This window comes from Scophthalmus maximus, chromosome 7 (assembly GCF_022379125.1).
Source record: "Scophthalmus maximus strain ysfricsl-2021 chromosome 7, ASM2237912v1, whole genome shotgun sequence".
Lineage (NCBI taxonomy): Eukaryota > Metazoa > Chordata > Actinopteri > Pleuronectiformes > Scophthalmidae > Scophthalmus > Scophthalmus maximus.
Genome location: NC_061521.1, coordinates 14648912 through 14663280, shown reverse-complemented (window position 1 = coordinate 14663280; position 14369 = coordinate 14648912). Strand labels below are relative to the sequence as shown.

Below are 14369 nucleotides of genomic sequence, written 5' to 3'. Positions count from 1 at the left end.
TTCGTGTTGTTCCACAAAGCCACAGTTGGAGCCCAGTCAGGTTTTTATTCAATGTTTATTTCACGTTTGAATAGTTTCATTTCATGGCACCAGTTACAGGGGACTATTGGAGAGAAACAAAATGTTATACCGACGGAAGGTAACGACAGTACAAATGAACTCGGAATGGATCGGACTGAAGAAGAGCTGGATTTGGCACGTGGATTTATATATACATATATATATATATATGTATATATACATATATATATGAATATATACATATATATATGAATATATAATATAACGTAATTAAATAGCAAGCTCCTAATAGGATAGAATGACAACTCAACCTGACATGGGCGTGTGTCAATACACACTTGATGACGTGTGTGCACGGTCATGAGAGTGGAGGCAGAAAGCAGATCAAGATGTCTTCGCTCGTCACAGGCCCCTCAGTTCTACAGGCATCATCCACGTTAACGTGTTAAGGATTATGGCCAGAAACAAAATTCAAGTAGCTCATTTTGTATGAATCACTTGATTTTGATCATCCACACTGTTATTAATCTCCATCACAAAATAGTAACAAAAACCCCTTTAAAAGAAAGTTTGAATCTCAGACAATTAGAAAATTGAAACTTTAGCCCTGATTATCTCAAACATGAATTCTTTTTTCTTAAACTCTTTACTTTGAACTCGATGCAAAAACAGCGAGTAGACAAAATAACAAGAACACCTCAGTGCAATATCTCCACAAACTATAACCGTAAATGACCCTAACATATTTGACACCACCTCAATTTATCATCGGTTTCATAAGTACAGGATTTGTTTGTTTTTAAAGAATTACATAATGACACGAGTGTTTCTGTTATTGAGTGCACCCACTGTATTTTAAATTTAAACACAACAACCAATGCTTCATCTTCCAATGTACCACAGGGCTTAACCTTCACTGTTGCTTTTCGGGGGCTGGATGGATCAGCTGTATTTTCACATATAAACCATGGATGACACTCGATTATCCAAAGTCACACACGTGGCCCAAACTGTAGCCATCTCCCATGACGTAAAAATCATAGTAGAATATGTAAACATGACAACTGTAATATAAACGTGTAGTCAGGTTAAGACACCGAGTTTTGGGCTTCCCAGAGTAACATCACAGATTCCGAGACGAACAGTTTTCCCCCTCGACCTGGGACATTTAAGGACGGAGGAGCAGTGTGTGTGTGTGTGTGTGTGTGTGTGTGTGTGTGTGGTTGATTGAGATGTCATCTCTCATCGCTCTCCGTTCCTCCATCTCTTGCCGCTCGGGTAAACTTGTCGAGTCGGGGTCCAGGCACAGGGAACAATCTGTCACTCAACAATGAGAACAGCAGCAGAACAAACGTCCACACAGGAGCATCTCGAAGGAAAATGGACTTCTGTATGAAATAAAGATATTACTGAATGTGTCTCAGTGGTCACATCGTCGTTAAGAGGTACAGCACAACAGCAATTTTGTTAAGTGGTTTTCTAGAAACAGGAAGGACATAGTCATCATTGGATTTTCATACACATACGTTTGCAAATCACATCCTTTTTGCTCTTCCGGCGGATTATTGCTCCTTGAATAATGCTGCCTTGGTTTTTGTTTTTTATTGTTGCATGTTCAGAGAGAGAGAGACCACTGAAGCTACATGAAGGCTATGTGTAAACCTAACCTGATGTATGAGGAACACCTTTGCAGACTGACCTTTAAAAAAAAACAACAACTCAGTCTGGCTGCACACTGGCCAGTCATGTCGACCTTTATGTCAGTAATAAATATGAAGTACACAAAAGTCCACACGCCCCCCCCCCCCCTTCCCCACACCTTGGTGGGAGAAATGTGCATCATCTTCGCGTCTGCTATTCATGGATCCGAGGTTAAAAAAAACGAAGAATTTCGTATAAATAAACTGCTGCATTCAACAGGTTGCTGTCCAATGTGGCTCTGGTGATGGGATATGCTTTCCTCCAGTACCGTGCTGGGAAACGTTGGTGCTGTTCCTTACACCGCAGATGACTATGGGCTTGTGAAGGGATACCGATCTTGAGGAGTGGATCCAGCCACAACGCCAGAGTTCAGGACTGCAGTTCAGCCGAGGACTGACCGGCTCGGATTACACAGGAGCAAAGAGAGAAGGTACATGTAGCACCGTCTGGCTGTTGGTGGAGCAGCTGCAGGTGCTGGTGGAGTAGGGGTGTGGGGGGGGTTTGAGATAGACATGAAAAAGAAAAGAAAGACAAGCAGCCCTGTGCAGCCATTAGAGTGATGAGTCACCCTTCCATTCCCCATTTGGTTTTTAAATCCCACTTGAAAAGACGCAGACAGATCACTTGAACGTCTCATCTCCCTCAGTCCTCTCCATCACCTCCTTTCATTTCACGCCTTTACGGCAAATTCACTCTGTCTAAACGTCCGCTGGTGTCAACTTCAATTGCATTTCCATTCCTACTTACAGACACACAAACACTCGACACCTGCACTTGGTGCAGGGGGTAGACACGCAATACAAAAACAGATTTTACCCAGAATCCAGCAGATGTGACAGTAATCGCTCCCTGAAGCTCTGAGGCAAAAGAGTAGAGAGCCTGACCGACCAATCAAAGGGCAGATATTATTATTACAATAATGGCTTATTGTAAATATATCGGTATCTGCTTTAGTTTGGGCTGGTATTAAAAAGGGAAAAAAAACAAGGGAATAAAGTTATATAGTTCAGAAAAAAAACACCCATGAGGTGAATCAGAAATCATCATCATCACATCCTGTAGTTTGTCAAGCTCGCTCAAATGGTTCCATCTGCCTATTATCAGTTGATCAATCAACTGATAATTGATAATTTGACAAGAAATCAGTTTATTGATAATTTGATTCAATCATTTGATTCAGTCAGAGTTTTTACTTGGGATCACTGGTCAGGCTCACGTCGTCTCTACAAACTCTTCAAGTACAATATGAAATGGTAAAGTTACCAAAGTTGAAAATGTGTTTTTGGATTATTTGGTATTTGCGGTGGTTTAATGTTGTCTCCATGTTTTCAGTATGTAAAAATACATGTTTTAAGCTGCGCATATGTTGAAGACTGACTCACTGCTGGTGGAGTGATTGTGAGTTGTGATCAGTCTTGTGTGGATCTGGATAAAAACCCTGTTTTTAGGGGGGACCCCTTCCTCATTTCCATGAATGCTTCTGACCTTACTTGAAACACAGTGCTAAAAAAAGTATAATTTAATCTTCAATAACAAAATAACATTTTCAGTTCTGTTAAAATATACATGGAAACCTGTCAATATATATTAAGAAACAAACTAATTTGTACAAAAAGTACATCATTACTCTTACTCTAGTAATAATAATATGGTATGGTACATAAACCTAAGAGCATGGTTGATATGAAACCAAAAATAAATCATAAACTCTTCATACAAAGAAATACTTGAAATTCATTGAATTTCAACTTGATGAGAAAATGCAAATTAAAATTAACTGGAGAGAAAAAAAAAACAGAACAAATGAGCACATTTGAAAAATGACTTCATTATTAAAACCATATGATCGTCGTTCATCTATCTAGACTATTATCCACTGGTGCCAGTGGATCTCTGCTCTTCATGTCTAACCTCATCTGACACTACTAGTACACATAACACTATTGGTACTTGTTCATTTGACTGTATCCTTATAAAACGTTAGAAAAACAACCTCATCGTCACCAGTTTACTTTGTACACCCTCGTATACTGAAGTGTAATTGTGTCTTAAAACAATTCACAAAAGTCTTCAACATCCTCTGAAAAAAGGCATTTGGTAATTGCCCCGTCACAAACCTTCACTCTCGTCCCTGACAGATTGTTCAGTTGTTCCTTCTTCCTGCTGTTCGCCTCGGGGACTTCTGATGGGGATGGATCCATATCAAAAGATTTGATACCACTTTGCCTCACTTATACTTCACAGCAGCAGGACTGTCGTCTCTCAACCTAACTCACTTCCATCTATTAATGACAACTTTCTCCGTTTCCTGTTTCATCTCCTTTCCTAATGAAAATATATGTCTGAAAGCAATAAATAATAACTGAATGCAGTTTTCATCCATTGCCACAAAATTCCCTGTTCCTGTAAAAGGAACTGTTTAAAATTCTTCAGTTCTTTAATTTCAGTTTCAATTTTTTTCCTTTGAGTTATTTGAAAAAATAAAGATACCTGAAATCACTTAAAATTAAAAAATGCAAAATAAAAAGCACAAAAAAAAAAATGTCCTCTGGCTTTGTAGAAAAGAAAAAGAAAAAAGAAGAAAACGGGTGGGTGGAGGTTGGGTGTTCGGGTGGTAACTTAAAGTGGAGGAGGGGGAGAGAGAACCTGGCGCGGTGTTACCAGGAGTGGTCCAGGCTGTATGTCTGCAGGAGCAGGATGGGAGAAGCAGGGTTCATGGTCGGGACGGAGCTGCCCTCCACCACTCCGCAGTCCTAACCGTCTTCTCAGACCCCCGATCGGGCTTACGAACTCTACGACCTCAACCTCACTTGTTAATGAGCCACCCGCCCACCCAGCGGAGCTTGCAGGCAAACCACCGCCTGAGGGGACAAAAGTATTCGTAATGGAACTGCTCAAATTCGGGGGTCTGGCGGATATCACGTAAAAATGCGATGTCAAGGTCTGACTCGGTGAGGATGATGAGGAGGAGGAGCAAGACAAAGAGGAGTCCAATGGTCACAAGGAGCAAGCGGAGGACACTTAAGACAAACTTATTCACCTGTTCCACCTCGCTGAGGGCCGAATCCCCCCCTGCACCCTCCTCACCAAAGTCCCCCCCCACAGCGAGTGTGGGGGTGCCCGCCTCCGACTCCTTCTCCTCTTCGATGCTGCACGGCGCCCCGTTGACCTGGCGCGAGCCAGCCTGCTCCGTGCTGTGCTCGGCCACCGGGGTGGGCAGCACGCTGTCGGAGGGGCTGTAGGCCTCGTCCGAGATCACTGCTGTCCTGTCGCTGGCGTCGGTGGCCTGGCTCCGGGAGCGCGGTAGAAAGGACTCGCTGTGGGACACTGAACGCACCGGGGTAGAGTGGGCGCTGTCTCGCAAGGACTCCAGACCTTGTGGAGGTGTACAGGGAGGAAGAGGAGAAGGGGAAAGAGAAAAGAATGAAAGAAATGTTAATGCACATTTTACAATATACTATATTCCGGGTCTTTTCTGCTGTTTGGCCAACAGAGCACAGACGCACCGTCTCCAGCTCGAGAGCGGAAACCTGATCACGCAGTTCCCAGAGTTAAACAGAATGGTGGGGGGGGGGACGACGACGCTGTTGCTATGCTGAATACTCAGGAGCTGATGTGAAGCCTTATCATGGAATAATGGAAGAAATCCTCATGAAGCCAATTATAATCAATAACCACAACGTGAACAAACCCTTTAAGATAAATTGGTTCAATGGTTTGAACGCATCTTTCACTAACAGTAGAAAACTTAAACCTGACTAACACCAGCACCAAACAATCTGAGAATCTTTTCACAATAAATCAAACCAAAATGAAAAGGCACACAGACATATTTTATAACGTACAACTACGAGCGAGCTATCCCATACATATGTCCCAAATGCCCCATTACAGTAAATGTAGTCTGATACTGCAATGAAGAGAAATTCAATGGAAATGTTTTAATTTTGATGAATAAATAAACGGTACGATTCAGTTTTTGACTAATTCAACAAATCTAACAACTGGAAAATCAACTTGATATATTAAACCAATTAAAACTGAAAAAGAAAAACTGTGTCTTATTTAGATATTAAAGGGAAACAGCAGCCACTTCAGGAGAAGCAGTGTGGCAAAATCTGAGTCGGTTGGCAAATCATATTATCACAGAGAATATGTTGACATATTGCCCAACTCTACAAGTAGTCAACAATGCATTGAATTTCAGGCATGCTGAAAGTACAGTACTGTTCATTCTGCAGGATAAGCAACAGTACAGGACAGTACAGCACATGAGAGCCTCTGTACAGAGAACATGTCAGAGGAGATGAGCTGTGGTTGAGCCCTTTGCTGACGATATCACATTCACCGGAGCCTCAAAGCAGCAACACTACACCTTCACTATAAAGAGAAGGGATTAAAACTCTGCTCTTGATGAGGAAGCAAATCATAAAAGGGATACTTTGAAAAACTTGGGTAAAAATAGGACGGATTATGTCCAGTGTCTAAGCCTCAACTGTCGAGTGAAAAGAAGGAGGCACAAAGGTTAAATGAGTGTCAGCAGCCATCTTTCCTCTCTGTTGATCCGCCACATAGTTTTCTGCGAGCAAAAAAGAAAATGCACGTATGCATGTTTTTCCCATGTCTATAGCTCTTAATTTGAAACCCTACAGCATGACATCAAAATAAATTCATACTCCAAATGAACACACCACATTCCGTGAAATACGAGGAGCAAATCAACAAAATAAATCAACAAAATACTGTCAATCAAGAAAAATTATATCTGTTTCAGATACACACACAACCAGAGGAACGGCGCCACTCTCTCGCTGACGACATCGACGAAGCAGAGACTGATTTAAAATAGAGGAAGTGGCCGGCGCCCTCGTGTAAAGCGCCTGACTTCTGGCCGGCTCCGTGATGAGTTTACCTGGTTTGCTGGGCTGAACACAAGGTAGGGGCGTGCCAGGGAGAGGGCTGACGCTGGCAGACTCCTGCTGCCCCGTCAGGGCAGGGTACAGGGGCAAGACGCCCAGGGCCTTGCCCAGCATTCGAGGCCCCAGGCTCAGCACGCGAACTTTCACATCCCTGTAGCAGTGGTTGATCATACGCAGGTGGACGTTCACCCGGGTGGTGATGCGGATCAGACACTTCACCATGGCCGCGGCATTCACGTGTTTATCCTGCTGTTATGGTCCCTGTCCCGGAGTCCAGGCCACGGTCTTGCCGTTTGTGTGTGTGTGTGTGTGTGTGTGTGTGTGTGTGTGTGTGTGTGTGTGTGTGTGTGTGTGTGTGTGCGCGTGTGCGTTTGTGTGAAGGGTTCTGCCTTGGTGGCTGTTTGCAGAGAAGAGTGTGAGGTGAAACACCAAGTTTCTGCAGCAGAGCAACAAACAGCAGCATTGGTCTGGCTTGGCTTTGCCCCACCCAGCCCAAAGACATACATGGAATAGAAGGCCCAGGCTATATTCAGCTGGGGGTATTAATACCACTGTAAGGCACCCAGTCAGCACACACAGGGGGCGGGAAGCTCTTATGGCTCTCTTGAACCCACAGCAAAAAGACCCTCGATATATACAGTACAGCTGCCACTGACCCCTGTTAAACTCAGTCAACAGAGAGTTAGACATTAGGCTGTCTCACTTGGTTTGAACCAGAGTCACGCGGGACTGGCTCACAGACAGACGCAACTGGGTCACCTGCTCTCACCTGACCGGGGGCCTGCAGGTGGGATAAACCACGGGACTTTCGCTGCGCCCGCGAACAATCGCACAAACACACAAGAACACACGCAGCTCTGAAATGCTTCACTGAAGTGAAGCCGGCTGAGTGACGCACACACCTGCATCAATGCAAGCATGAACTGGGCCAAATGGCTCCGGTTACAACATGAGTGTGTGTGTGTGTGTGTGTCTGCGTGTGTGTGTGTGTGTGCGAGTGTGTGTGTGAGTGTGTGTCGCAGTAACACATTAATTAACGAGTATATATGGAAGGGAGAATCAGAAGTTCCTCTTGTCAAATGCAAACTGCAAATTACATGTTTTCGGTTGATGTCGGTGACATGGAAACTGTACCGTACTCACTGTACGGCCTCTAAACAACATATAAAAAACACTTCCATGGCGATTCTGAGATCAGTCAGCTTGCGGAAGCATGGGGTATAGGCGCTCTGTTCTTACCCTCCATGATAGATATGTGCACAGCTCTCCGTCGCGTGCGCGGTACACTGCTGAGGCGAGGTCCGTGTGTGATGGATGGACAACTTCTGCTGGGCACGAGGCCAGCCCTGCGGAGACCAGCACAGACACAGATGCACAAACGTCACTGAGCTGATGAAACGACCCAGAGTGGAGGTAAGTCAAACTGCAGCGAGCAGGTGCTGCTGACATGAAGACATCTACAGTAGCGTGGTGCCTAAGCAAGAGAGCAAGAGAGTGTTCTGACCTCGTCTGAGTTTAACAACTCTACCTGTGTATTTCTGGAGGTTCGCGTTTGATTTTGGCACTCTGCTCCATCACCTCTTTTGCCACTCGCCCACTGTTATAAAGCACAGAGACGATGCTCAGGATGAGTTTCACATACACACACGCGCGCACACAAAACCAGGCAACCTGGTGTCCACCGATGCCACGTCACTGCAGTGACGATGAGCATCGTGAGTGAATTGAACCCAGTGAATTCAGCTTTGTGCAACTGAATCACCACCATTGAGACAAATACACACACACATACACACACACACGCACATACACGCACACACTTGCAGGCAAAAATATCAAAAACAACAAACATGACTAGCCCTCCAACATTAAACTCAACATTTATCCGACTTGGCTCGTGATGTCACTTGATTTTGCATGAATACGACGATGTTAAAATGACCTTTCATCCCTTTAAATCTTGTCTGAATTGAAATATATTAGTCCAAAACTAAAATTATTTTCTCACCTACCTGTAGTTAGAAATGTCTGGTTTTACTTTACATTCACTGGACCACGCAATACAGATGTCGGTTAGCTTTTAGTTTTATCTGTCGCAAATTAGTGTATTACACTGTACGTTGTGCATTACATGTGTTAAATAGAATGAGTGAATAGATAAATATCCCCTGAGTTTTGGAGAAATACACGTCATGCCACCTCCCAAATAAGGACTCTTTGATATAAAATATATTTTTTTCCAATTGTATAATGGTAGTAGCCTAAATATCAGATATTTATATCTCAATTTAAACAAAATCTTAAGGTGAAATACTACTACCAGCGACGAAATATAAATATTTATATATAAATCAGTATATAACCAAGGTGATCATGCGTCATGTGATCAGTCCCCTTCACTGTGTCTTGTGAGCTGTCGGTTCTATCCACTGGGCATACGCAGGCTGCTTTTACAGCACAGAAGGCCAGGAGGCCGCGTCCTGTGGGGTAACACATCTCTGCACTTCCAGCTGGGGGGTTTTCTGCAGTGTCCTCCCTCTCCCCTGTCATGAGTCATGCTGCCGTGTCGTGTACTCTACCTGTAACGAAAACGGCTGCCCTTGAAGAACAGGTTGCTGCTGGACACCGTACGAACCTGACTTGACTTTTCGAGCCTGGAAAAAAAGGAAAAAGAAGAAAAAATTAAAAAGTGAACTCAATTTTGTTGAACAGGAAGAAAAAACCCTCTGGAATGAATTTGAAAATACCACCATTTCCCACTCATTCTTCATAGAATATCCTCCTCATATGATCACACTGCAGAGGAGTGAATACGGTATACATACTGTTTCAGAATCCCACGACAAAGAAGAGATTGAGATCAAAAACCCATCAATGATGCATGTCATCTCTTTGTACTATAGGGCGCTGCATCGTTGACACAGCTCCATACAGTATTCAATATGTTTATATTGCCATAGTAAGTGAGACATTAATGATTAATGCTTCATTTTCAAGGGATGTGTGCTTCTCTGAAAGACACAACACTTTTATCTTCCTGTAATCCCCCAGACTCCTCATTACAGTACGATCACTATACGTGGGAAAAAAAAAATTATCAGTCTGCCATTTCAGAGAGTCATCAAAAGGTCACATCATATCAACACCATTAATTCATATGCCCCTCGTTTTCACACACACCCTTCATCACCTGAGCCATCATTACCACAACGCAGCCTCTGAACTCACACTGCTTGTTCTTGTTTTTTTTATCACCTTTCCTGAGCTGGGACAGCGGAGCCATATCTCACAATGAGCGGTGAAGTGCCTGGAGTCTCGTGCCAGCGCACGGTCATTCACTAAAGGTCAGCGGCTAACTCACACCTCATATTCCCGTTGACAAACAACCCAGGGGGGGGAGGGGTTTTAAGGACACCAAGGTGCTGTGACGGTAACCTGCCCGCCCGCGCTTCAAGCAACTAAATCAGGACAGTAAGGACAATGGAGACAGAGTGAAAAGAAATAAAGAAGATTTGTAGACTCACTTATAGAAAGCCTGGTTCTCTACGCCACACTTCCAAAGGTGCTTGCATGCCTCCGGCGTGGGTGCGAAGTATGTCAAGATGATCTTTAGGTCCTGCACGTTGAAAATAAGAGAACGTGCAGGATAATAAAATAAACTGAAAATCACATGCACCATAACATCATTAGAACTCTGGAGCACTCCTCTGCAAATCCAACAATTCATGCTCTCACCTCTCTCTGATTTGCATGTATGTGGAACGTCTTGCCTTCAAACTTCAGTTTGGTCACTTCGTTCCTGTGCGAGACAGCAGCAGTCACACACACACACACACACACACACACACAAACACACACACGGACGCACGGCAAGCGGAAACAGAAAGCCACAGCTGCATTAAATATTCACGACAACCACTTTGAGATCACGTAAACAGCCACGGAACTCTATATTTGGCTGACAAAACAAATAACTGATAATATTCCCTGGGGACAGGGTATGGAGAATGGGAAGGGGGGGGGGGGACCTGAGCGCTACTAAAGGAAAACAAACAAACTCCTTATAAATACTGGAAACATAGTACGTCTGTCCTCATTATGTAACTGTAACCTTCTCAGTTAAAAGCGAACAGACAGAAAAACATTACGGATGCATTTTCAGTCCCTCAATGAAGCATCTTTTGCCGAATTTAAATCAGTAAGTGTTTACAGAAAGCACAGAATACTGATCTCAAACTATTGTCTTGGTCTTGTACTAGGTATCTCTGTGAATGTAGCTGCTGGTAATTAGCCATCTGTGCACATATTAGTCCCCGGCTCTTGTTACAGGTAGAGGCAGATGGTGGAGCTTTTGTTAACCGAGTGTGCGACCAGCTGTAGAGCACATGCTGCTTCAACCCCCTTCACATAGATAGACAGATAGATAGATAGATGCTTTATTTATCCCAAGCTGGGAAATTCCGGTGTAACAGCAGCACGTTTCACACAGCACACATTAAAAAATATATATAATATATACACAAATAAATGTAAAATATACGAATTGCAAAAAATATAGAGAATAAGAATAATACATTTAAAAAATGTACATGAAATATTAACGGTGGAAATAGTGCATTGGTACAATCAGTTACCAGTAGTGTGCAGAGGAACATGGTGACATGAAGGTGCAAATGTGCCGGGATTTGTGTTTAATGTTTAGCTTAAACAGAGTCCAGAGTCTATCTGTCAGCCAGAGGTGAGGTGTTGTAGAGCACACGTCAAACCAGGTATAACCGAGATCAGCGTTACAGTGTTTTTCTACGTACATCCAGCGTGACAAAGACTGGACGTAAGATAAAGTTGCATAATCTTGCTCACCATTTGAGAAAATGAACCCTCTTGTTTCCCTGGAGCACCACGAAGCCAAACGGTGTGAAGGAGAGGAAAGCCGGGTTCCCCGACACGTCCTTAAAAACACAAAACAATTTCAAATCGTAACTTGGACGCACAAATTCAAACACAAAATAAAACCATGAATCTGGCATGTTTCAGCATGTACTGTATGGTACGTGCATTGAGGACATTTTTAAGTGTAACAGAAATGTGTTTGAAAAGTCTAAATATAGCACAGCAGTGCTTGGGACAAACCTTGCACGGATGCGGATCAACACCATATGTCTCCAGCATCTGGGCTTTCTGCAGGAAGTTCCGCTCTGATGTTTCAGGTGTCTGTCCACTGAGGGAGAGCAACAACGCAACAGGACATTCAAAAGGTCATTTATGAGTTAGACATTTCCAAGAATGTCTTACATTATTTTTTACATTAGCATTAGATGAGCAGAAGCAAAGAAGATATGGGATGATATTTAAAAGCACATATTTAACAATGTACAGTATTCGTACTGCAGCTGTGTTAACTCGGTGGTGAGGAGGTAATAAACCACTAGTGGGCAGCAGAGTCTCACGCTGTTTGCTATTCTTCTTCCACAGCATCAAAACTAGACTCAATGGTTTACTTTTTTTTTATGTCTGCCTGTCCTTCGATTTTCTTGACAACTGCTCATCCAAAACACTTCACAGTTGACCGTGCACTTCCTCCGGTCCTCGGTAATAAACCTGTCAAAGTTTGATCGAATGAGCCGCTGTCGGGAGAAATCGAAGGAGAGATTTCACCAAGAGTTGAAATACTTTATCTTAGAGCAAATTAGAATCATTGGAGGGAGTTAGGTGGATCAGCATTGAGTGAAACACTTCCTTAGCTCACCTACTGTCACTGAGAGTAGATTGTTTGTGTCTATCTGATCACTGTCAACGTCGTGCTGTGCTGCTCGTCCAGTCAAAGCCAGGTTTAGGACCCAACGCTAATAACTGTGCAAATAAAGGGCAGGCTATGACAATCTGACTGCGCTATCTGAGTGGATGGCGGAGAAGAGAGTAGGGGAGACGCCATCCATTCAAATAACCAACAATAATCTGTCTGGTTAACCCAATACAGACCAGCGGTACCTCATTACTGCAGTCAATTACGTAAATGTCAAAGGAGCTCTGGGAGCATCTATGGGTGCAGGTATGTGAAACAGAGGGAGATTGATGGCGAGCCTTACATCAGCTCTGTCTTGTGTATATCGGCGATCCGGCGCTCCAGCCTCTCAGAATGTTTAGGGAAAAACTGGAACTTGGAACTATAACCTTCAGGATGCTTCCCAGGGTCGTAGTCACCAATCTCAGCTGGAGGAAGGAACAGAGAAGGTCAAACCTATTCACAGACGCGCAAAGCAAATAAAAGTTAAAACTAATGTCATGAGGAATTTTTTTTTTGCCGGTGGAGATGGCCTGAACGTGCCAAGGATTATTTGTGTTCCTTCATGCCACACTGCACTCCCTCGGATGACCCGATGCAGATTTCTCCCTGCAAGGAGGAGCTGACCACGCAGCTCATCTTTAATTCATCAGCCCCTCCTCCAGTGGACCTGCCTCCTCTCAAACACTATGCTCTCTGTGATGTTAGCTGTGCTACCGTCCTTCACGTGTGTTGCGCTTGTTTGGATCTATATTTGTGTGTGTGTGTGTGTGTGTGTGGTGGGAGGACGATGATAAGATGCCAGATAACCACTTCATAGATGTTCTAACTGAGCAGGACTTCTTGCTAATTAAGAGTGTTACAAGCCTTCATGCAAAGTTCAGAATGACCTTTCACTTTGTACCAGTTTTAGAGTCCATATCAGTATGGACCATCAAATCCAATGCGTTGTGCAACGCCTATTACGTGTCTTATAGCATAAATAATTAAAACCACTGCAGGCATACCCTTTGATGAGTATTATACATTCGCCTTTTATCACCGAATTCAGCCTCTTTCCAGATAAAAATCTATTTGCTCGCCTGGCGGAATTTATCAGCATGGTGAACAACCACGCATGGTAAAACAGAGGTCGTCAAAGCGAAGAGCGGTGCACGTCATTTCCATCTGTCACCTTCCATTACCTTGAAGGATGTGGGCAGCCAGCATGGCCGCATCCGAGGTTTTACACAGGAGACGACCGTGGTAGAGGTCTCTCTTGATTTGCAGGAAGACAAAATATCTAGAAAACAGGGGACAGAAATCCCATCACACAGTCTGACAGGCCTGCTGATGAGAATACTGATGATATTCATAAATACCCATGACCGGTCATTTCTCAGTGGAGCCACAGAGGGAGTGAAACAATAAGAAAAAGATGGAGGAGAGGAACAGCAAAACAACAAACCTGATAAACCTCAAAGGCTGTTGGGTTCACGTTCCCCCATGGAGGGGTTTGAATATGTATTTTTGAGTTTGCCGAAATGAAGGTTTTGTTTTGGGGAAAGAGGAGTAGGAAGATGCCCCCTGAGGGAGAAGCTGCTACTGACGCTGTGCTTCTTTTAAAACCCTCAGCCTAGTTTCAACCAATCAGCTGCTGAAACATGAAATTTACTCCGAGGCAGCATCCAAAGCAAACAGCGGGACAGTGGTGAAAATGACTTTCATTATCATCATCATTATTGTCATTGTCATTATTATAAGGGGTTGAGAACATTGGGATTATTGATCATTTTACTGACCTTTACTAAACAAGAAATATGACATTCATCTCCCTCTATCTAGGCCATTTTACACAAAAGAGAGACACGCATTAAAAAGCCGCATGCATTCCCTGTGTTGTTCATTCTGCAGTGGCTTCAAGAAACCGTTTTGAGGGTGTAATGAATAAGTGGGTAGTAATTGAT

At 43.6% G+C, this 14369-nt stretch overlaps 1 protein-coding gene across 4 annotated transcripts in view; it reads right to left on the bottom strand.

Annotated features, from left to right (window-relative positions):
* Positions 1–36: 36 nt before the first annotated feature.
* Positions 37–14369, bottom strand: part of LOC118315726 (FERM domain-containing protein 5) — a 51252-nt gene continuing 36919 nt past the window's right edge. The window contains exons 5-14 of one of the 4 annotated variants that reach the window (XM_035643228.2): positions 13608–13705; positions 12728–12851; positions 11772–11859; positions 11502–11590; positions 10377–10440; positions 10166–10257; positions 9221–9295; positions 8170–8238; positions 7881–7987; positions 37–5097 (exon numbers count right to left, since the gene is read on the bottom strand). In XM_035643228.2, coding sequence (XP_035499121.2) covers positions 4529–5097; positions 7881–7987; positions 8170–8238; positions 9221–9295; positions 10166–10257; positions 10377–10440; positions 11502–11590; positions 11772–11859; positions 12728–12851; positions 13608–13705 — 1375 coding nt within the window. In that variant the 3' untranslated portion in view covers positions 37–4528. Of the gene's footprint in view, positions 5098–7880; positions 7988–8169; positions 8239–9220; positions 9296–10165; positions 10258–10376; positions 10441–11501; positions 11591–11771; positions 11860–12387; positions 12484–12727; positions 12852–13607; positions 13706–14369 lie in introns of those variants that run through there. The other 3 variants (XM_035643229.2, XM_035643230.2, XM_035643232.2) reach the window with 3 other exon arrangements.